Genomic DNA, 22821 nt, shown 5'->3' with positions numbered 1-22821 from the left:
ATAAAGACAGATAGCACTTTTGGCCATTCTATTTTTATGAAACAAAATGTACTTATACAGAATTGTGCCCTTGTAATACAATTCCAGCTGTAAATTGTTTCAACCCCAGCCACAGTGGCTGCAGAGGAATGTCCATTGGGGAGAGATGACCTTCACTGTTCCTCTGGCGACAGAGCTAAATCAAAGCTGCTGCTTGTTTAAGACAGCCACTGCACACTGGCTGCACGGCCCCTGGTGAATTATTTATACATGAAATGAAATGACCTCTGACACTTTGGAGACAGCAGGGATAGGGCAAGGACAAGACATGGAGTAAAAGGTAGGGTAAGCATAGCGAAAGTTGCAGCATCAAAGAAAGGATTTACTGTATGTATGTGGATACGTGACATTTAAATTAGAAAAGGAAGAGAGAAACTGAGGGCTCAGCTCGCAGTAGGAACCTGCAGGGGTTTCTGTTTGAGGTAATTCCCGACCTGTTGGAGCAGTAACTCCTCCTCTTAGCATCTACACCTCCGTATTGTTTTTAAGTCTGCTTTTGGATGTTTACCTTTGTGGAGACCTTTATGACGTTTACACTTGTGTGAAGGTTAAGACTTCATTTTAGATAAAGGTTAAAGTAAGAGCAGCATGTATCATCCGTTAACACACAACTATGTATGAGTGATTATTGGTGAATAGAATGTTCCGTTAGTGGCCTAAAGCGAGAAATTAATACATCGTAGTAAAAAGTAAAGTCAGGGCAAGTGTTTGCCTTTGGCTCCAGATTCCTGTGTTTGTGTCCCCTGCTTCAAGTCAGACTATATTTATAACATTACAACTTGACAATGAACTTTGCCAGACCCTTACCGAGTGGTTCTAGTTGTTTGAACTCCACATTTACTTCTATTCATAACAAATGTGCAGGAAAGGCATTGATTGAGTGCTGAGTAATTTTGGCTGGCTTATCAGCTGATTTATTTATGTGCTAAATAAGACCTTCACAAGATGTTACCTACAGTAGTACATTCTTAGACAATTGACCAACTTAATACAGTGAGTCTGTCCGGTCAGTCATCATGGGAATTTGACAAGTACAGGGTTTGGCAGCAAATTGTGTTGAAGACAACAAGCACCAAACACAACAGGAAGGCAAACACTAAAAGGAGATGTGCGGGACAACATTATTATAGGCAAGTTGGCAGGGGGGCTGACTGGTATGACAGCTTGAAATACCACATTCTATTCCAATGAACTCTCTAACACACACACACACACACACACACACACACACACACACACACACACACACACACACACACACACACACACACACACACACACACACACACACACACACACACACACACACACACACACACAAGTTTGTGCGTTTTGGATGAGGGTAAATCAATTATATTTAGCTGTAGTGAAAGGGAAATGACAGACTGTTTCGTAGGTTGATGTAAATACTACGTTGATGTAAATACTACGCAAGCTCTGTCTCTCTCCATATACTTCAAGTAATACTCGAGCACTATACTATGTTAGACATTGATGATTGTTATGTGTTAGGTAGATGCGAAAAGTACTTTTCTAGCAGCCTCCTAAAAATAGCAGCTCAAAGCATCTGTCACCTATAGTCCAGCTGCAGCAGGCACATGGGCAGCAGTCACAGAACTACATGAACATACCAGAGGCCGTTACATTTGTTCCACTTTTACAAAAGGCTGAGTTATTAGACTCATTCTGTTCACATTTTTGGTCAAATCTCAAAAAGGCACACACGTTTACACAACTACTAGTAATTGAGAATTGCCAGCACTGCATATTGGAGAGAAAAGGGTTAGAAAGGCTCCATAAAATGCATTCCAGGAAAAATAGAGCTGAATTGGCCAATAAACCTGAATATTGTTTTATATCAGCTCTAGAGTGTTCTTTGTGTTCCTTTTGTCTTGGCCTGTCAACATGTATTTAACTGTGGAGGACTCTAAAGTGCTGTGGCAGATCGTCATTCCAGCTTTTCACATCCAGTTATGTTAGCAGAGAATGGAGAAAGAGAAAAGGAGAGAAAGAGAGTGGGATTGTTTTCTATTCAAATTAGTAACAAATAAGCATTTAGAATTTAACCATAAATAAGAACATTGCAGACATCGTCGTATAGAACACAATGATCATTTGTAGGAAAACACTATCCCTACTATGCCTCAAGAGCCACATGGATTACACCATGTTAAGGCAATGCAATTTCCCACAGATGATGCATTATATATATGCCATATACCATTTAATTAACTTTTTCCATTTAAAGATGAGCAGTCTGTGTACGTCATTTTGTCTAGAAGAGAACATTCCAGCTATGTTTTCAGAACGAGGTAGGCAGGACTCATAAAAAAGGAATTATTCTGCCTGGATACACAGCAGATACACACATAAACACACCACACCCACAACACTCACAACCAATAGGAGTTTATGGTATGTACAGCCTCTATAATTTACACATTGTTAATATTTCACTTATTAAAGTAGTTTGTGGTGCCTGCATTTGTGCACTAGTATTCTAAAGAGAAACTGAAGCGAAAGCAGTGGACAAAAGGACTGAGATTGAAAGTGTGGATTGGAGGAAGGTGGGGGGTCTTATTGTATTAGAGCAACAAGGACTTCAAACTGGCCCCTCCTTCAGATGCACTTATAGAGAAACACTGGGCGAGTGCAGGGACCGCCTTCTGTCACTGACCCCCTGCACGCCTCATTAAATCCCTTAACTTTGTCATAGATTCATCCCAACACGTACATAGGCGCACAAACGTTCATGCAAACATTAACACACACATATAATACACACAGTGCCCCACGCCTCCCCCTTCCCATGATGCCCCTGGCCCACGGGGGTGCCATATGTCCACCACGCAGGAACTGGCGGCTCCTCCCTGCTTTGTACTCTCTGCACACACCCTCCAACCCACTGCAACGTGTGAGGAACACCCGGCAGAATGAAGGCGACTACTTTTGTGAAAGATGGCGACTCAATTGATCTTGCCTAGACATAATCAAGCACCATCTTATATTACAGTTACCGACTGAAGGTTGTGGCAGTTTTATACCTAATGCATGACATATTCCCTTTTGCTTTGGGACATGTTTGCAAGATCTTATTTTCAGGACAGCAAATTAGACTGTTTGCCCATAGTTTGTTTTACTTTGATAAGATATTTGTTTTGTGCCATGATTACAATATGTTTAGTTCTATTGGTGTAATCTCAAAATGCGCCCTGTAAAATATGAGTTTTCCTCTCACAATGCCTCTGTTTGACATAGAGAGAAATCCATAACCTTCCATAAGTGGATTATACACGCTTGAAGCCTTGTGGGTGTTGCTGTAATGTGTAACCATGTGCCCATCACTGAGACAATTGTGCTGCCCTCTAATGTTACATAGTACAACTTATGTGCAAGTCACCACTGTCTCTGCCGGGTTACTGTGTGCAGCAGGGTAATCATTTGACAGTGTTGATTTTCTTTTGTGTAGGTCATGGCAAACATTGACAAGAGTCCAACAAATATATTTTATTTACTTAGGATCTTGCTTTAAAGTGGTATGAAGTGACTTTGTTCCCAGTAAATTCATTCACCATGTGCTGTTTTGTTTTTCATAAGGGAAATGTCAAATGTCAAAATCAGATGAAATTGTCTTCTCTTGCAATATGTTTACACTACATTAAGAAATCTGAGATTGAAAGAAAATTCCCACCAACGGATATTATTAGGGAACAACATACTGAACTAACACTGGAAGTCACAAAAATAGGGGCAAGCTTTGAGGTAGCAAGGATGTACACAAAGAGTAGAGACGGGTAGCGCAGTGGTCTGATCATCGATCAAGGGGGGTGCTGGGGAACTCCAGTTCGAAACCCGCTCCTGCCGCCACTGCGTCAGGCCGTTGTGTCCTTGGGCAAGACACTTCACCCGGATTTGCTCCTGTGGGTATTGTCCACAGTACATGTATCATATCAATGTGTACTTGTAAAAGCGCCTCGAGGCGTGAAGATGGACGGTGTGGCGCAGTGCGCTGTGCAATGATCATCAGATCAAGGGGTGAAACCCGCTGTGTCTGTAAAGCCGTTGTGTCCTTGGGCAAGACACTTCACCTGAACTTGCTCCTGTGACCATTGCATGTATAACAAAATATGTGTGTGTAATGTGTAAAGCGCTTTGAGCACTGGAAAAGCGCTATAATAAATGTAAGGAATTATTATTATTATTATGATGATAAGAAGAAAGGTCAGATTAAGTGAACAATGACGATGGGTCTCCCCCCTCCCCTTGGCAAACCGGCCTGGCAAGTGGCTGAAACAGGTAGAGTGAGCAGAGTGACTCAGCAATGGGCACTGGGACGCGACCCACATCCACCACTGCTGTGCATTTCTGACAGAGAAGTGTCAGGTAAAGCAGGTCAGGACCGCCATCACTCAAAGTATTACTGACATTCAGAGGAAGCGAAGGAACAGCATCCCTGGAACTACTTAGCAAGACAGCAAACTCAGCTGATACTCAGGGGAAGGCAGAGAGGGAGAGAAGCTGTAGTGTGTGTGTATTTGGGTGTGTGTCCATGCATGCGTGTAACTCTAAAGAGGTAACCTCCCAGAAAGGTTCCCAATAACTTTTCCCCCCTAGAAACAACAAGGAGTTATCCCTAATAATGTTTCTGTACGGCTTCAAGTACACACTGCTGACTTTCTCCTGACCCTTACTGCATCGCTTATTGAACACAGAGTCTTAAGGAGAATGACAAGATTACACAAGTGCATGTGCAAAAGAAGTGGGCTTTTAGAAATACACACAATGTGCTTTGTAAATTCACACTAACAATGAGATTACAGCTAGTTCACCTTATTAATTGTAAACAGGATTGGATTGTAAACAACACTAGAAACAAAGTTGTATTATTCAGAGCGATGAACGCAGCCTGCTGCAGAACATGGAATGTAAAACACTCCTTTGAGATGAGACGTCCTGTGTTTTTCTTCAAAGAGTGGCGGTAAGAGGGGAAGGGGTGAGGCGGGGGAGGCTAGTTGTGGAGAATGAGGGCAGGCAGAGATTGTACACAGTGGAGGTCGATAGTGATTCTGTTACTGGAGGATTTCTTGTGTTGAAAACAACTCACTAAATACAAAAAAGTCTACGTTGTAGCTTGATTGTCACCAAGAAAGGGCAATGTAGCATACTGATGATTATGACTTTAAAGGAACAATGTTTGACATTTTCAGAAATCCTACTTCTTCCACAAGATGTAGGAGAAACTGATACTACATGTCTGTGGTATGTAAAGAAGCCAAATCAATCAAGCGGATAGTTTAGCGCATTATAAAGAGGCACCTCCTAAAAAAGTGAAGCCAATGCCGAAAGGCCTTAAACTTTAATTCTTTCTCATATCCAGCAATGAGGAATCCTTTGAAACATGTTCCTTTTGAGTTAGTGGTCTCAATTGCTAGCTTTAGGTCTTTTCAATACAACATGATATTAATGTTGTAAGTTAGTGTCCTTTGCAGTATGTTTTTACTTTATGAAAGTTATGTTAGATTTTGGATGCATACATTGTCTTATTCAGCGTTCAGCCCAACTCTCTTAACTCTTCTGTTTCCAAAAAAACAAACATTGCAAAATCCAAAATGCCAATTTCAAGCTTCAAAACTGTAGTCGACAAACTAATGGGTAGGGTTGGGTACCGAGAACCGGTTCCGGTTCGGAACCGGTTCCAACATTTCGATTCCAACGGTATCATTTAGAAATGTGAATTTCGGTTCCGCTTTTCGATTCCTGAGGAACTGTTTCTCGCAGCTCTCCGTAGCCTGCTGCATGACTGCGGCGGGGCGGGAAATGTAGCGTTGTATCTACATTTCCTACAGTGTAACCTGAGACCAGGGCCGGCCCGTCGCACTGGCATTATAAATGTTCGCCTAGGGCGCCAGATCTGTGGAGGCGCTGCGCTGACAGCTCTGGGAGAAAAAATAAATGTTTTGACCGTTGGGGCTCATCCTAATTTTCGACCTTGATGTAACAACATTCATAATTAAGTAAATGTAACACCCTTTTCACCCCGGTTACACTTTTCATTTGCCCTGTACGATGGGCGCTGCAAGTGATGAAAATGGGGGATGTTGGCTTATCTGGCAACCGCAGCTCACAGCCAAAGTGCGCGTGAGCGAGGGAGAAAGGGAGGGTGCACTGGAACCGGCGCTGTTGTTATAGAGAACCGCAGTGACGCGTCCTAAAACCCGGATGTAAACTTCTTCCGGTTCCTTCGTCAAAAACGCAATGCAATTTCTCCATAGGATTTTGGAAAATAGCTCGAAATAAGGTCTGTGGTTGACACACATTTAAGAGAAGGATCACGTTTTGTTCAGCCGGATAATCTCCACATGTCTCTCCTACTTTTATAATTTTTGAATCATAAATCTAGTCGCCAAAAGCGAAATGCTAACGTTATGCTATAAACGAACTACAAGCCAGTACAGCAGCAGGGTCGCACGACTTCAACGTCACGCCAACTTAAGATCGTTTCAACTGACTTGCACTGAAACTGCACTTTGAACACTTTAAATATATTAACATTTTAAACTGTATACCCCGTTTATCTAGGCCCTTTTTGTTTTATGTATAGGCTACATGTCACACTGTGGGAAACGATATTTCTGGATTTATAACACATGTAGAATTTGTTTACAATAAAGCTGACTTTGACTTCCGCGTGCTTGCATATTTTAACAAAGCTTTTCATTTTAGCCACACTGAATTTAACTAGAAGTCATGGCTGTGTCAATTACCAGTCTGATATCGTTTTACAAAGATGACAAGAAGAATGGAGATAGAGGAGAGAACCACTACAAGTCAGGACACGTACAACAGTGCAGCCTAGATGAAGGTGTGCTTACCGGTGTTGTCAGGGCTAGCATGAGGGACACGGTTTATAGAGTGTCGGTGAGTAGTGATAGCAAGAGTACCGTTAACCTAGAGTTAATTTATTCACATTAATTCCCATCAACAAATCCATTTTATGTGTCACATGAAATCTTTATTAGGCAAGGCAAGTTTATTTATATAGCACTTTTCAACACATGGCAATTCAAAGTGCTTTACAAAAAATGAAAGACATTAAGAAATGGCATTTAAAATCAGTCATTAAAAAGCAAAGCTAATAAAATAAACATTAAAAGAAAAAATACATGGATAAAAGTTACAGTGCAGTTTAAGATGTGAATAGTTCAATTAAAAGCAGCGACAAAAAGAAAAGTCTTCTTGCTGGATTTAAAAGTAGTCAGAGTTGCAGCGGACCTGCAGGTTTCTGGGAGTTTGTTCCAGATGTTTGGAGCATAATAACTGAACGCTGCTTCTCCATGTTTAGTTCTGACTCTGGGGAGAGAAAGCTGACCAGTCCCTGAAGACCTGAGAGATCGGGATGGTTCATCATTTAGCAGTAGGTCAGAAATGTATTTTGGGCCTAAACCATTCAGTGCTTTATAAACCAGCAGCAGTATTTAGAAAGCTATTCTTTGACACACAGGAAGCCAGTGTAAAGACTTCAGAACAGGAGTGATGTGATCCACTTTCTTAGTGTCAGTGAGGACTCGAGCAGCGGCGTTCTGAATCAGCTGCAGCTTCCTAATAGATGTTTTAGTGAGACCTGTGAAGACACCATTGCAGTAGTCGAGACTACTGAAGATAACGGGACAAGTTTTTCCAAATCCTGCTGTGACATTAGTCTTTTAATCCTAGATATGTTCTTCAGGTGATAGTAGGCTGATTTAGTAACTGTTTTAATGTGACTGTTGAAACTCAGGTCAGAGTCCATGACTACACCTAGATTTCTGGCTTTATCTGTTGGTTTGAACATTGCAGGCTGAAGCTCAGCGCTAACTTTTGTTCCACCTTGGCTCCAAACCATTACCTCAGTTTTATCTTTGTTTAATTGGAGAAAGTTCTGACACATCCAGTCATTGATTTGTTCAATGCACTTACTCAGTGTTTGAATTGGAGCATAGTCTCCTGGTGAAATGGTTAGGTAAATGTGTGTGTCATCTGCATAGCTATGGTAACTTATTTTGTTGTTCTTCATTATCTGAGCCAGTGGTAGCATGTAGACGTTAAAGAGAAGAGGCCCCAAGATTACACATTTTACACACCAGAAAACACAGAAATAAACATACAGTAGGCTATAATTGGGAAGGCATTACAAATGTAAATATATTTTAAATAATAAAACATTCCCACCACCACAGGTATCTACAGGAGAAGAGAGAATTCTCTCCACAGAATGTGAATGCCCATGTGGAGAATGGAAATGCAGTCATGCGGCTGCATTAGCCATCTTTGCCATCCACACTTTCAGCTGCACTGACGTGACACCCCGTCAGTGGAAGAAGCCAAAGGCAGCTAAACGTACGCATTCAGTGGAGGAGCTATTTCCTCCAACCAATAACTCACTCAACCCGCTGAAGAGAGCCCACCTCCGAAGATCGTGACTGGCTGAGGGACAGACTCGGGGGCAGGTTCTCAGGAATGTCTTGGCTTCTCTCCCCCGAGCCAGAAGAGGAACACTACAGCTTGGAGACACTTACTGTTCCTGAAATTCTCAAACCTGTTGGGCATCAGGGACCTGAGGCAATTGTGGCAAGCATGGCATTGTCTGAGGAGCAACAGAGGGCAATTCAGGTGGCTGCCACTGGTTAGCGAACCAACCCAAACTGGCATTTGTTCAGGAAAGGAAGGTTGACTGCCAGCAGCTTTGGAGCTGTCCTGAGGTGTGACGTGTGACTGCTTCCCTTAGTGCCAGGGTGCTAGGGCAACAACAGGCCCTGGATGGTGTTTTGTCTGTACAGTGGGGGACTATGAATGAATGTGAGGGCGTCAGGGCATTCACCACTGCATCCCAGATGCAGGTCCATGAGTCAGGTTTGTGGCTCTCCCAATCAGGAGTGTTGGGGGCATCTCCAGATGGTCTGGAAGGGTCTCCCGCTGTGCTGGAGGTAAAGTGTCTCTAGGGAGCCAGGGAAATGACAATTAGTGAAGCATTGCAAATCAAGGGCTTCTGTGTCAGTAAGGAGGGAGAAACATTCAGCCTGCGTGAGGAGCATCCTTACTGGCACCAAGTGCAAGGTCAGCTTTGCCTCACTGCAAGAAAGAAGAAGAAATTAAGAAATTGTGAATCGTTTTTAATTTACATTTACTCGCCTTTGCAATGTTGTGGTTGTTAGAGTGTTACCCCCTAAACGCACCAGGAGCGTCTGCGCCGCGTTACGTTGCGGCTGCGCCACGCTGCGACCTCCTCCTGCGACCTAACACACCAGGCGCGTTTCAAAACGTTGCGGAAGCGGAGGGTCGTGTGTGCAGCCTCCCAGTTCTTAATTAACTTTAAAACATTAATATGTAGTTGTTACCTTCCACTCCACAAACTGCAGCGACTAAAAACCAGGCCTTGTCCTTTCTGATGTTGTCCTTGTAAAAAGCATTGGTTACATCGTATACAATGGTGTGTTTCTCCACTTCCATTATGAACTCCTCGTCGTCCATTGTGCGCATCGTAGTGGAGGTGTTGTGATGAAGGAGGGGGGTCTGCTAAATTAGTATATACGCGGGATGGGCCTGGCCCGGATGCTCACCTTTCCACTTCCTGCGAGGGGGGGGCTGCCTGCCCGACCTTACGGCTGCGCCGCGGCAAAAATAGGATTCATCCTAATTTTAGAGAAGCGCTGCGCCGAGCCGCTGCGCCGAGCCGCTTCTGGGACGCGTCTGAGCCGTAACGCGGCGCGTGTGGTGGAATAGCACCCATTGACTAGAGTGGCCGCGATCCTTACGACCGCCGCGGCGCAGCCGTAACGTGGCGCAGACGCTCCTGGTGCGTTTAGGGGGTTAGGCTTCCTGTCAGCTCGTCTGTTGGGAAGATATGAAATATTAGTTTCATGGAAGTCACATCGTCACAAATAAGAGCATTAAGACATACAGTACATAGGCTAAAACAAAACATCTAAAGATATAACCTTGCACTTTGTCTCGTGAACATTTTCACTATTTTGACATTTGTATAGATCAAAATTGAACTAAAGAAATAAAGGTAGATTAATCCATATTGAAAACAGGTGTCAGCTGCTACACTAATTATAATAGTTATATTTCTTAATTAATTAATATATTACTGTATTGATCCCAATTGGGGAAATGTTTGTGTTGCAGCAGCATAACAAGAAAAACAAAATATGAGTTATTATATATACAAAAGTATGTGAGGGATGGAATATTAAATTGAATATAAATGTAAAACGTACATGTGATGTTACGTCCAAGAGAAGCTATGGAGCAGAGTTCTCTGCCAGCCAGAGGTGATTTGTTATTAGTTCAATATGTCAAACTGATTTCCCTGACTACAATATTTAGTTACATGGTGAAACGTTATGCTGCTTGTACTAATTAGACTTATCATATAAGCCACACAGGTTTTAATAGGATGTATTCATTATCTTTACTTATTTTGCGGTCTTTTCAGCAGTGCCATCTCTAAAACGGCGATACACTACCCATCATTTACATTTCACCGTGACATGGACAACAATGTAACGTCAGCTTACCTCATGGCACGAATCCAGACTCTCCTTTGGAAAACATTGGTCGGGAAACGATAGAACGAGCACGTTTCATGCGAAGACCTGTGGCTGCAACCCGGAGCAAAGCAACAAACCATTGCGTAGCTAACTAGTAGCGCTAGCTTTAGCTAACGTTTGCTAACGTTAGCCAACGAAACGAACTGCCGAGTAAAATTGGAAAACACTGGTACTTAATTGTTCTATAATTTATAAAACTACGGTGTTAAAAATGACCATTTCAAAAATAGAGATTCTAATGGTAAGATATAGATATACAGATACTAAAGAGACTACAGATAGGCTACTAAAGATAGGCAGGTACTTGCTTTCAAGCAGAACACAGGGGAAAACAAACTTAGCGGGAGTGTTTACGTGTGTAGGCGTAATGACGTACAACGGACTCGACCATTTCTGTAGTCCTATTCAGCCACTCGGTAACAACCATCGTTTTTCAGACACGTAAACTCTTCACAAATCACCAGTGGGGTCACTGCTGATGTATCTACTGTCGTAGAACAAAACGTGATTTATCTCTTAAATTTGTGTCAACCACAGACCTTATTTCGAGCTATTTTCCAAAACCCTATGGAGAAAATACATTGCTTTTTTGACGAAGGAACCGGAAGTGCTAAAAATGCTAACTTACTTCCGGGTTTTAGGACGCGTCACTGCGGTTCTCTATTAGCATCTGGTGCTAGCTGCTCTTACGGAAGAAGAAGATGTTTCTTCAATTATGTGGAGGGAGAGTCCTCTCCAGTCTGACTGAGAGGCTGATAACTACAGCTCAGTGAGGTAAAGGACTCTGAGTGTTTAGATAGTTCACTTTAGTCTAAGTTATCTCAGTGGGGTCTCAAACGTTTTGATCAACAATTTATGTAAACACATATTTCCAAGGCTCTCCTTTATAATTATTGGGATAAAACAGGTTTGAAATCATTCCAATGTATACTATAGGACAGTAAACCAGACATATCGTTTTAAACTGGAGAGATAAAAAGATATGCATAAATAAAATAGTAAAATAAGATATAAATGAACAACAAAAATAAAATGCATTACATGTAGGCTATTTGTTATTTAATTATTAAAATGTAAACTGATCTTTTTCATATGGGTGTTTAGAGTTGTACCCCCTAGATCTAGTCTCTAGTAATTCTGCGTGTGCACCAGATTGAAGCATTTTACTTCAAAATGTTCAAACATTTCTTCCCGGTATGCCTGAGAGGCAAATATGCTTGTTTTTCTCAACAAGAACTGTTTTTAAAAGTTGGACTGTTGCAGCTTCAGTGGTTCTCAGGTTAACGTTACATAGCAGTGAATATAAAACAGACTGATTAATGTGAATATTACTTTAAACTAACCTGTGTAAAAGTTTTCTCAAATAAATGTAATTTTTTTGGTGGAAGAAGCATGTATCATTTTTTACCCTGCCCCTCAAAGATCGGAATCGAGAACCGTTAAGAACCGGAATCGAAAAGTAGAATCGGAATCGGAATCGAATCGTGGAAATTCAAACGATACCCAACCCTACTAATGGGTGACATCACGATCACTGTCAGCCTGCATGTAAAAACTAGTAAAAATCACTCATTACACAGGAAAGGAAAACAGCAAGTATGGCAAGCCAAAGTTGAAATTAGGAAGCTAGGCCTCTAAACTGTGGTGGGGGTTTAGAGTGTGTCTGTGTGTCAAAGTCTGTTTCCTCATCGATTAATGTTTCCCCTTATCTTAATCTGACCCCAACCAGTTATCTCCGCGAGGCCTACCTACAACATTAGCTGTGTGGGAAACTCTGATTATATGGGAAACAGTGAACACTGGAACAGAAGTTAACACAACACCATGGGACAGTTTGGGTAATGTTTTTATGGATGCTAGTTTATTTTATCTTCCAGATAAGTTTGACTTAACTGCTGTGGGTTTGTTTACAACCTGTATGATTGTCTGACTGCTTACTGAATGCCTCTTGCACCATTTCCTTTCTTTTGGCTTTGCTTATGATTCAAGATCTCAGCAATCAAACTAGTAAAATGGAGTAAAATGTGATTCACAGTAGAAAGGATGGACAGTCAATCCTTAACAAATAAACCAGAATATTTTTGACACATTGGGAAATACATTTATTATCATTCTTGTGGAGAGTTAGGAGCACTATCTTCCCAAAAGGTATTGGGAATATTTTCATTTTATACAAAATATATGAGTGATTTAAGCATGTCCTAACATCAAGTTATTTTTCAAATTTGATAGTAAAGGAGAAGGCAATATTGGAGAAATGGAGAGGCTGTAGAAACATGGTAACTGTAGCTCAAATTCACTCGTGTGAATGTGTGTGTTTGTCCAGTTTGGGACTCTGTTTCAGATTTGTTCGACATGTTTACAGAGAATCTTTTGGCTGAAAACTGTTCTGGCATGTGTGTGTGTGTGTGTGTGTGTGTGGTGTGTGTGTGTGTGTGGTGTGTGTGTGTGTGTGTGTGGTGTGTGTGTGTGTGTGTGTGTGTTGTGTGTGTGTGTGTGTGTGTGTGTGTGTGTGTGTGTGTGTGTGTGTGTGTGTGTCTCTGCATTAGATAATACTCTTACAGCAACAGACATCTTCCCCTGTGTGTGTGTATATACCATTTAGCTTATTACAAGCAATGATTCCTGAATTATTAAGAAAGAATAACTTTAAATTAGTGTTTTGGTTGAGTTGACTAAGAATGTATTTCTTAAATTAGATTTATAATTAGCAAAGAAAGCTTACAATAAGAATTATTGGCTTTAATTGCACAATATATTAGTGACTTTGTCTTAATCTTATAATGTAAATCTTAAATTAAGTTTACAAATCAGCAAATAAAGCTTACAATAAGAATTAAATTCTTGAATTGGCATAATATATTACTTTACATTACATGTTACTTGTTACTTGTTAGACGATTTTATCCAAAGCAACTTACATACTCAATACTGTGGGCGATCCCTACAGAGCAATTTGGGGTGAAGTGTCTTGCCCAGGGACACAACGACATGCTGACTGCAGTGGGGTTTGAACTGCCACTGCGCCACACGCCTCTATATTGCATTTGTCTTAAATTGAGACAGCAGAAACATTCTTATATTTAGACTTTTCTTTTATTCAAACATGAACACATTAACAACATTGCGTGGTCATTTTAAACTGTTTTTCAATTTTGATCAATGAACGCCGTGCAATAGTTTCTAGTATGTGTGTGTGTGTGTGTGTTGTGTGTGTGTGTGTGGTGTGTGTGTGTGTGTGTGTGTGTGTGTGTGTGTGTGTGTGTGGTGTGTGTGTGTGTGTGTGTGTGTGTGTGTGTGTGTGTGTGTGTTGTGTGTGTGTGTGTGTGTGTGTGTGCCACAACACAGTTGTCTCAATGGCAATGTGAAAAGTGAATAGGCAGCTCTCGACAATGAATAATATATATGAAATGTAATATTGGTGTCATTTCATCAGATTCTTAAATTGAGAAGTTTTTTGATAAATCTGTTCCATGACGGGAATGTATGCAAACCAATGCTGTAACTGGTTAATAGAAAAAGTAAGATGTATTTTCTCAAAGTATGAATACTTTTGTTCAGCAAAATATTCTTAACAAGATAATTTGACTTAAGAATTGTTTCCCAGAAACAAGTTTTGTTTACTTTCTTAAAATTCCTTTTTTTGCAGTGTACATATGTATAAAACTCGGCCTACAATAATGTATAGGACAGCCTTAAGTGCAATGTTTAAACATATGGGACCTTGTGATGGTACCTATAATACTTAACTATTCAAATAATAAAATAAAGCAGTAAATAAATAAATAGGTGCCACACAGTGATTTAGGAGGTTAACTATCTCACATGATTGCACAAGGATTCATGTTCAATATTGTAGTTATTTTTTTACGATGGGTCGATGTATCTTTGGCAATATAATGCATTAATCAGGTTAAGTTATGCATATTTGCAGGCATATTTGATTTATAATATTTCTAACAACTTTTAAAAATATTATCAGACAAACACTGCCTGCCATCACTCCAGTAACTCATGGGGATCATTGACCTTCACTTGTAGACCTTTCATAATAGATATAAATTGAATGAACAATTTGGAAACCTAAATAAATGTGGTCATAATTCAAATCCAATTTTCATCAACCTTGAACATCTCAGAAATAGTATTTGTTGATATTAATTTGTATTAAGATTGTTTAGTACTATTGTTGTAAAATAGAAAATATCCAGTAGAGGGTGCTATTCCTGTTTTCTTTTTAACTAAATATGTGGGAATCATCATATTATTTGAAATGTCATCATATTCATAAAGAAACCTTCACATTAGTTTTTCTTCATATCAATTTGTATTTAACCTTGAATTCCGATTGGTCAAATTATATAAAAATCTGATAAAGATGTACACAATCCACAGCTTTTATTTAACTTTGAAGACTGAATCTTCATCACATCAAAATGACATGTAAATGGTGATTTTGCGTATAACCATGCTCTTGTCCAAACTGTTGTGGAATGAATCCCAGACAAACTGAGTCACGCAGCACAACTATCAAGTCACTTTCCCATAAAAAAGGGTCCGGATGCTCAACAACTTTCACTATCATGTTTGTATGTGCGTGCTACACACTATGGCAGTATGGCTATTCTCCAAATCTGCTATTTCAAGCCACACTTCTCACAAGTTTGGAAAGTTGAAAAGAATGTATATTTTATTGAATGACTCTGGTGAATTGGCTGTATACTTTTAAGTGAAATATCAAGCTTTAAAATGTTTCAATCACAATCAATATTATGAACCTGTCCAGTGTGTACGTTTTTGTTCCATTCCTTCACTGAGTACTTAGCATGTCGGAGCAACAAACACCTTTTTCTTTTTACTCAACCTCCTCAGTCTTTGGGTCAGCCCAGGCCAAATGCTTCAGGACTTGCAGACAGATAAGCCCTGGACATTTTATGAAACTCTGGGGGGTTTCTAAGACTTACCCATGTCTGTGAGACCTCTGTCTATGGAGCAGCGTGGTTGGCTGGAGTGGTGGTTATACTCATGGGAATGCATTCCAGAAGTTTTGCTCAATGTGAAACCGAGCCTTTGCTGACTCCTTTGTCTCTGTTTATCTCTGCTGCCAGCAAGGGAAACAAGCAAACGTTGTGGTGCAAAACATAGAAAGCAGAGCATTTTATAACGTTCATAACCAATATAACGTGATCAACTAGTATTCATGACAGTCATTTATATTGGTTTTTTATTGTGTCAAAAAATATGTTCTCAAACTAATTTTTTGTTTTGTTGTGACATGCCTTGATTGAATCAGCAATATGTCAATTGTAATTGACAGAGAGTGTCACACTGTTTTATTGGCTTTTCCACCGATGCTCTATCTTTACATATACAAATGTATATTGTCTACTTGCACATTTAAAACATGTTCAGCTTGTATCATAATGTATTAATGCACAAAAAGGTTCATCAGAAGATGCTGTGTTGTGCTATGTGCTCTTGTCAACAGAAGGGGGTGCTGTCAACTCAATACAACTGTCTGTTTGGCGTGAACTCTCTAAAACACGAGTGATAAATTGTATTTATTGAAAGGTCCCTGAGGAAAAACACCAGTCGGGAAGAAGGGAAAAGAAAAGAAAAAATGCTTGTAAAACTGCCAAAAGCACTTGGTTCCCACAGGGAATATGTTGTTAAAACATAAATATATATATATATATATATATATATTTATATATATATATATATATATATATATATATATATATATATATATATAATGCAACATATATTGCCCATTCCTTTGTTTACATGTCCTGAGACACATCCACTCCTTTAATTACTTTAGGTTATACATAAGCTAGAGAGTATGTCAAGTAGCCACTATTTATTTAATTGATTTTAAATATTTTTGAAAATCTCCCCATATGCCCAAACCAGGACAAACCTGTTTGGCTGCTTTAGCCCTTCTTTTGATTAAATACCAGTTTGGTGAGTTTTGAGTGATGTAATCAGATCTTCAGCCCCATTGTTGTGTAATTGGTGATGTATTTCTTCTAGTTTCACTGAGAGGTGCTGTTAAGAAAACGTGTTTGTGTGAACTATCAGGGAAAGACCCAATCTCGCCTTTCTTTTTCACATAAGGCTATGCAAATGGTAACAATGGAACTGTTGATGGAATTATTGAGATACTTTATACTAGATTATAATTTGTATTGTTGGAGAAAATAAAATTATCTTGATAGTTCTACCACAACTTTATTTGATGAATACATGGCTATCTTTATACTTGGTTTTAGATACCTCAACAGTGTGTCAGTGGCATGCTGCTCGGGTCAAATTGTTATATTAGACAACATGTTAACCTGGAAGGGTCTGTTGTTGAATTTCATTAAGTTTCACCCCGGACCAACCTTGTCCCATTAACACATGGAAGGCAAATAGCAGATCAGGGCAATGCATTTGAATACTTTTGGTCCTCCTAACAAGAACATTCCATTCATTTGAAGCCAGGCATGTATGCACATACAATAAAAACGTTCTTGTATATATTTATAATGCCACATGATTTATACGAGTTATTTAGAAGCCCATATTGATCCAAACATCAATTTCCATGTATCAGCAGATTACCCCAGCTCATGCATAAAACACATTTGCATCATGTAGATTCAATGAAGTGCTTTAAAAAAAAAGAGTTTGCCTTATAATTTACCGAAAAAGCCTTTAATTGTGTTATTCTTCTTTGAATGATTACCATTCATGATGCAAGTGGATGAGAATGCCAGAAACATCATTTTAAAACGAAAATCAAGGACTCAATGTGATTTCGTGTGAAGATCACTGTGTTTGTGCACGCACAAGTGGTTTTGCTGACATAATGTCTCTTATGAATAATTGATAATATGGTAGGGTAATACTCCTGTGGGGAGGGGGCTAACATGCATTATTTTAGTTGTAGTATTTGTTAAAGCAAGAACAGAGGATAAATTGTCATTTTAATACTTGAAATTAGTGCCAGTCCGCTCATAATCACCCTCAGTGCGCATATGCATGTACACAACAGAGAAATATGCACGAAAGTGTGTGTGTGCGGGAGAGGAGGGGTTAAAGATGGGGAGGGTATAGATTGCAGCCGGAGCAGGAGAGGGGTTGGCTGGATTGTGATAGCGACAGATGTCTAGAAAACGGTGAGGGGGCACTCCTCAGTTACAACACAGTCCCAAGCTGCACCTCGGAGAGCAGGGGAGGAATCTGCAGCTGTCACTCCTAAGGTTTACCTCCATTGTCACATCCACCCGGAGCCTGGAAAAGAAGACCAAGTGATCACTCTCTAGAAATACAGGTTGGTTTCATCCGAGCATTGATTAATTTTTCATTTTCAATTGCATCACGTATGGGGTTGGTAGGCTATGTTCTATGCGTAAAAAGAAATCAAATAGGTGTAGAGAAAAAGAAAGAAAGATGGGCTGCAGTTTACCCATTGTTGCCTCTCTTTGCTTTTCTCCTTTTATGCAAATGTCTACATTTGAAGGCTGCGGACGATTTTTTTCGTCCGCAGCGGTCGAATTTGATTTAGTGCGTCTTCTTCTAGGCCAGGATTTTAAAAAACCTGCTGGGATAGAGGAAAGCGCAAAACAAAGTTATGAAGTTGCGATGCCTGTAAGTTATTATCGCTTCATTGTGGTCAAATTGGTTTTCTTTTGCACGTCCGTGTGAGTACCACATTTGCTCGTGAACAAAATGGGCAGAGCAGCTGAGAGAAGCAGCGGTGGGCGGGTTGAAATGGGGGATGGAGACCCCAATACAGCTTTTATCCCTCAAGTGTCCGTAGCCAGTGCAGTGTTTAGTGTATTCCTCCCCCCCCCCCCCTAGCGTTGTATGGTTTTATATTATATTGTATAGGACAGATTAGAAGTGTTTGCTGCCAATCTAATCAAATGACTTTTGTCAGAGAGTATCTGCTGGTGAGGAATCCCCATCCTTTGTTACCGGCCAGCACATGCTGCCGTAGCCTACTAGCTGTCTTCTTTATCTTTCCAAAATGAACGCCGATATATTGCTGTGTGTGTAGTGTAGATTTGATGTTCGTACTAACCAGGTAATTGGCTTAATTTAACTTGATTTTGATGTCGAAATATCACGTTTTTTCTCAAACTGTACATTGTGGCTTTGTCTGATTGGGAGGCCTACGATGATTTCTGGCGAATAAATTGGCATAATACACATCGACCACATGAAAAATAATAATGATAAGTTAATGGTATATATCCTAACGCCAAATAAGTCAGACGTTGCTGTAAAAGCACAAAATAACGTATTTTGATCACCACTGGCCTGTTCATTTTACTGTAAATGGGTGTAATGGAGCCTATCCCGTAGTGTATGGCGCATCCTGTCTTGATTGCTCCATTGCAGCACTATGGACAGTTCCCAGATTTTACGCACATTCTCTCCTACAGTCATCTTTAACATATAATATGAAAAGCAACCTGTGTGAGATAACATGTCCAACTTGGAATAGGATTTGGCAAATAGAGATTACAATTATCAGATTTTTTACATTTTAAATAAATGTGTGGGCTAGTCTCTATTATTGAGAATCATGAGATCTTTAACAGCCTTCTCATATTTAAACCTATTCATTTGTTCAGGGTCAGCTGATACAAGATAAAGTTGAACTTCTAGTTCTCTTTTCTGTCACTGGAAGGAAGTTGCATTATGTTGCAATCACAAACTCTTCCTCTATAGCCACAACAGGGTTTCACATTAACACAAAGGACTACATGGTTGCTTTATTCCCATGACATCTACTTCTTTTTTAGATGTTTTACTTTTCAGCTTATCATCTTGAGAGAGAACAAGTTGTACATTTACATCATAGATGCCTAACTCAGAGTTGTGGGCTGATTTGGCACTGGGCCTTACCCACCATTCCTGAAAGGGTAGAGAGTCTGTGGAGTTGTCTGATCTCAGTAAGGTTCCCATGCATTTACACAGTTTTCTAGCCAAACAGTTTGGCAGAGAACGGTTTTCTAATTAAACTTCTAGTTAACCTCTAGACAATAGACTTCTTTCCATTCCCCTTTCTGACAGAACAGTGCATAGCTTTTTCATTTGGACTCACACTGCATTTTAGAATTTTTGACACAAAAACAATCCAACTAATGTTTGCATTTGGTGTATACATTTTAACAACCTAACTAACTTATTATCCTTTTTGTGCTTTGGTGTTATATTAGATGTTCAATGTTTAGCATCTGACCATGACAACTGGAAGATCCAGGTTTCAAACCAAGCCAGCTTGGGCATTTTTAAACCTTATTTTATCTCTCATATTAAAATATACCTTCATCTGCTTGTTCCTAGGAGACACCATGGGAGGCAAACTAAGCAAGAAGAGGAAGGGATATGATGTGAGCGATCCCAATAAGGCAAAGGATGAGATTGCAGCAACAGTTACTGCAGCAGTCGAGGCTGTAGCCCCAGCAATAGCTGATGTGACAGCTGAGGCAACCATTGTGGTGAAGGAAGCTGTGGTGTCAGCTGTGGCCGCAGTGACTGAAGCTTTAGAAGCTCCAGAAGAGCCCAAATCAGCTCCTCCAGAGGACCCAGCTACAGTAAAGGAACCCGTTCTAGTAGTAGAGGAACCAGCTGTGGCAGTCGAAGAACCAGCTGCAGTAGTACAAGAACCTGCTGTAGTAGTAGAGGAACCAGCGGTAGTAGTAAATGAACCAGCTGTAGTAGAACCGGCTGCAGCTGTTGAAGAACCAGCTGCAGTAGTAGAAGAACCAGCTGCAGTTGTTGAAGAACCAGCTGCAGTAGTAGAGGAACCAGCTGCAGTAGTAGAAGAACCAGCTGCAGTAGTTGAAGAACCAGCTGCAGTAGTTGAAGAACCAGCTGCAGTAGTTGAAGAACCAGCTGCAGTAGTAGAGGAGCCAGCTGCAGTAGTAGAAGAACCAGCAGCAGTAGAACCAGCTGCAGTTGTTGAAGAACCAGCTGCAGTAGTAGAACAACCAGCTGCAGTAGTAGAACAACCAGCTGCAGTAGTAGAACAACCAGCTGCAGTAGAACCAGCTGCAGTTGTTGAAGAACCAGCTGCAGTAGTAGAGGAACCAGCTGCAGTAGTAGAACAACCAGCTGCAGTAGTAGAACAACCAGCTGCAGTAGTAGAACAACCAGCTGCAGTAGTAGAAGTACCAGCTGCAGTAGTTGAAGAACCAGCTGCAGTAGTTGAAGAACCAGCTGCAGTAGTAGAAGTACCAGCTGCAGTAGTTGAAGAACCAGCTGCAGTAGTAGAAGTACCAGCTGCAGTAGTTGAAGAACCAGCTGCAGTAGTAGAGGAACCAGCTGCAGTTGTTGAAAAACCAGCAGCAGTAGAACCAGCTGCAGTAGAACCAGCTGCAGCAGCAGAACCAGCTGCAGCAGCAGAACCAGCTGCAGCAGCAGAGGAGTCAGCCCCAGTAGTAGAGGAGCAAGCTCCAGTGGAGCTCCCAGCTCCAGCACCTGTAGAAGAACCTGCTGCAGCTGTAGTATCTGTGCCAGAGCCAGAGGTTGTTCCTGTCATCACAGAGGAAGCGCCCACCCCAGAGACTGTTACTGAGCCAGAAGCTGCTGTGAAGGAAGCAGTGGTACCTGCAGCTGTCCCTGAGCCTGAGCCAGTGGCCGAGGCTGCTGCAGTGCTAGAGCAAGCCCCAGAACCTGAGCCGGATATCAAACCAGAGCCAGCACCAGAGCTGGAACAATTACCAGAGCAGGTGGTCGAAGCTGTGAAATCTGCAGCAGAGGAAAAAGTTGAAGAAGTTGAGTCAGAACCAATGGTTGCCACATCTGAGACTACTGAACTTGGGACTGTAGAAGCAGAAGCACCTACAGTCTTGGAGACTGCACCAGAAGAGGAATATGTTGCAGCTGAGCCCGCAGCAGCAGAACCTGTTCCTGAGATTGTCATCTCAGAGTCCGTCTCTGCTAACCAACTTACTATTGAGTCCGAAGAGGTAGCTGAAGCCTCGGTGGAAGAGTTGCCTTGCCCAGAGCCTGAGGTAGAAAGCAAGATGGAAAATGGAGATATAGAGAGCCCTTCTGTTACAGATGTTGTGGCAGAAGTAGATGCCCTTCCAACTGTGAATGGAGAGTGCACAAATTATGCGGCGACACCGACAGAGGAATGTGTTAATGGTAATGAAAAGCCAGAGGAGACACAGATCAAGGAGCAGAGTGACTTTGAACTGAAAAAGGAGGTGAAGATGAGTGGGGATGTCCAGGAAGTTCTCGACGCAGTGTCCGGCATGGCAGAGGGTCTCTGCACTGAGGTCACCCAGGCAGTCTGAAAAAGAGGCCATCTTTTAAATCAATGTGAATTCAGTTTAATCCTCCTGAGAAAGCCATTAAGGTATCAAAAACACAGCTAGGCTTTCTGGATTGCTGTAACCACCGCAATTTCAATAGTGGTAACTCAGGCAAAAAGGATGTTTTCTTTTGAGTAACCAAAATGAATGCAACAACTTGAGAACAGAAAGAGACAGAGATAGAGAGAGAGCGGAAGAGAAATTGGAGGGTAGACAGGAGACTTGAGTTTGGAATAGAGATGAGTGAAGACAGTGTGAAACTGGACAGCAGAGCAAAAATACTGGACAGTAAATATGATACTAATGAATGGAATGAATAAATTGTGTTTGTGTGTGAGCTCGATTAATATTGCAAAGTGGTTTATTGGAACAGCATTCGTTATTAGCATATTATCTGATCTGATTTAGAATGTCATATATCCTTTCTATTACTATATGCAGAGACATGACATAACTGTTTTGGCCTTTTATAATAATGGTACCTGTGAGGACTGTTCACTTTAAATTGATTGTTCAGAATAGAGAATAAAAAGAGATTGTTATAGCCTACACTGATCTTCTTTTCTTTTCATGCTTCCCCTCCTCATCAAGTGTGTTATATTTGTCTAAGGCACTGGGTTACAAGTAGGATTTATTGCATTTTATTCTAAGCTACAGATAACACATTCTTACTGATAAACCAGTAGACCCTCACACATTTCCAACCATAAAAAAAAAAAAAATTAAATGCATAATTTGTGTTTGTGTCGTAACATTATGTACAGAAAATCTACACTGTTAATTACAAACCACTTGTTGACATCTACTGCCACCAAGCTGATATTAGCTCTATTGGTTCGGAGTTTGACTGGTTATTCATATCTAGG

The 22821-nt window shown here is 40.8% G+C and overlaps 1 protein-coding gene across 1 annotated transcript; it reads left to right on the top strand.

Moving 5' to 3' along the window:
- The first annotated feature begins 17751 nt into the window (after window positions 1-17751).
- On the top strand, window positions 17752-22504 carry LOC117466646 (protein bangles and beads-like). Its single transcript, XM_034110021.2, has 2 exons — window positions 17752-17952; window positions 19977-22504. The coding sequence occupies exon 2, from the start codon at window positions 19985-19987 to the stop codon at window positions 21935-21937; it is 1953 nt and encodes a 650-aa protein (XP_033965912.1). The 5' UTR covers window positions 17752-17952; window positions 19977-19984; the 3' UTR covers window positions 21938-22504.
- Window positions 22505-22821: the final 317 nt, after the last annotated feature.

The sequence above is a fragment of the Pseudochaenichthys georgianus genome, chromosome 3, assembly GCF_902827115.2.
Source record: "Pseudochaenichthys georgianus chromosome 3, fPseGeo1.2, whole genome shotgun sequence".
Lineage (NCBI taxonomy): Eukaryota > Metazoa > Chordata > Actinopteri > Perciformes > Channichthyidae > Pseudochaenichthys > Pseudochaenichthys georgianus.
This window is presented reverse-complemented; position numbering and strand designations above follow the sequence as displayed.

What these genes read in the sequence shown, in the direction of transcription:
- LOC117466646 (XM_034110021.2), top strand. Translation starts at nt 19,985, where the DNA reads ATGGGAGGCAAACTAAGCAAGAAGAGGAAGGGATATGATGTGAGCGAT.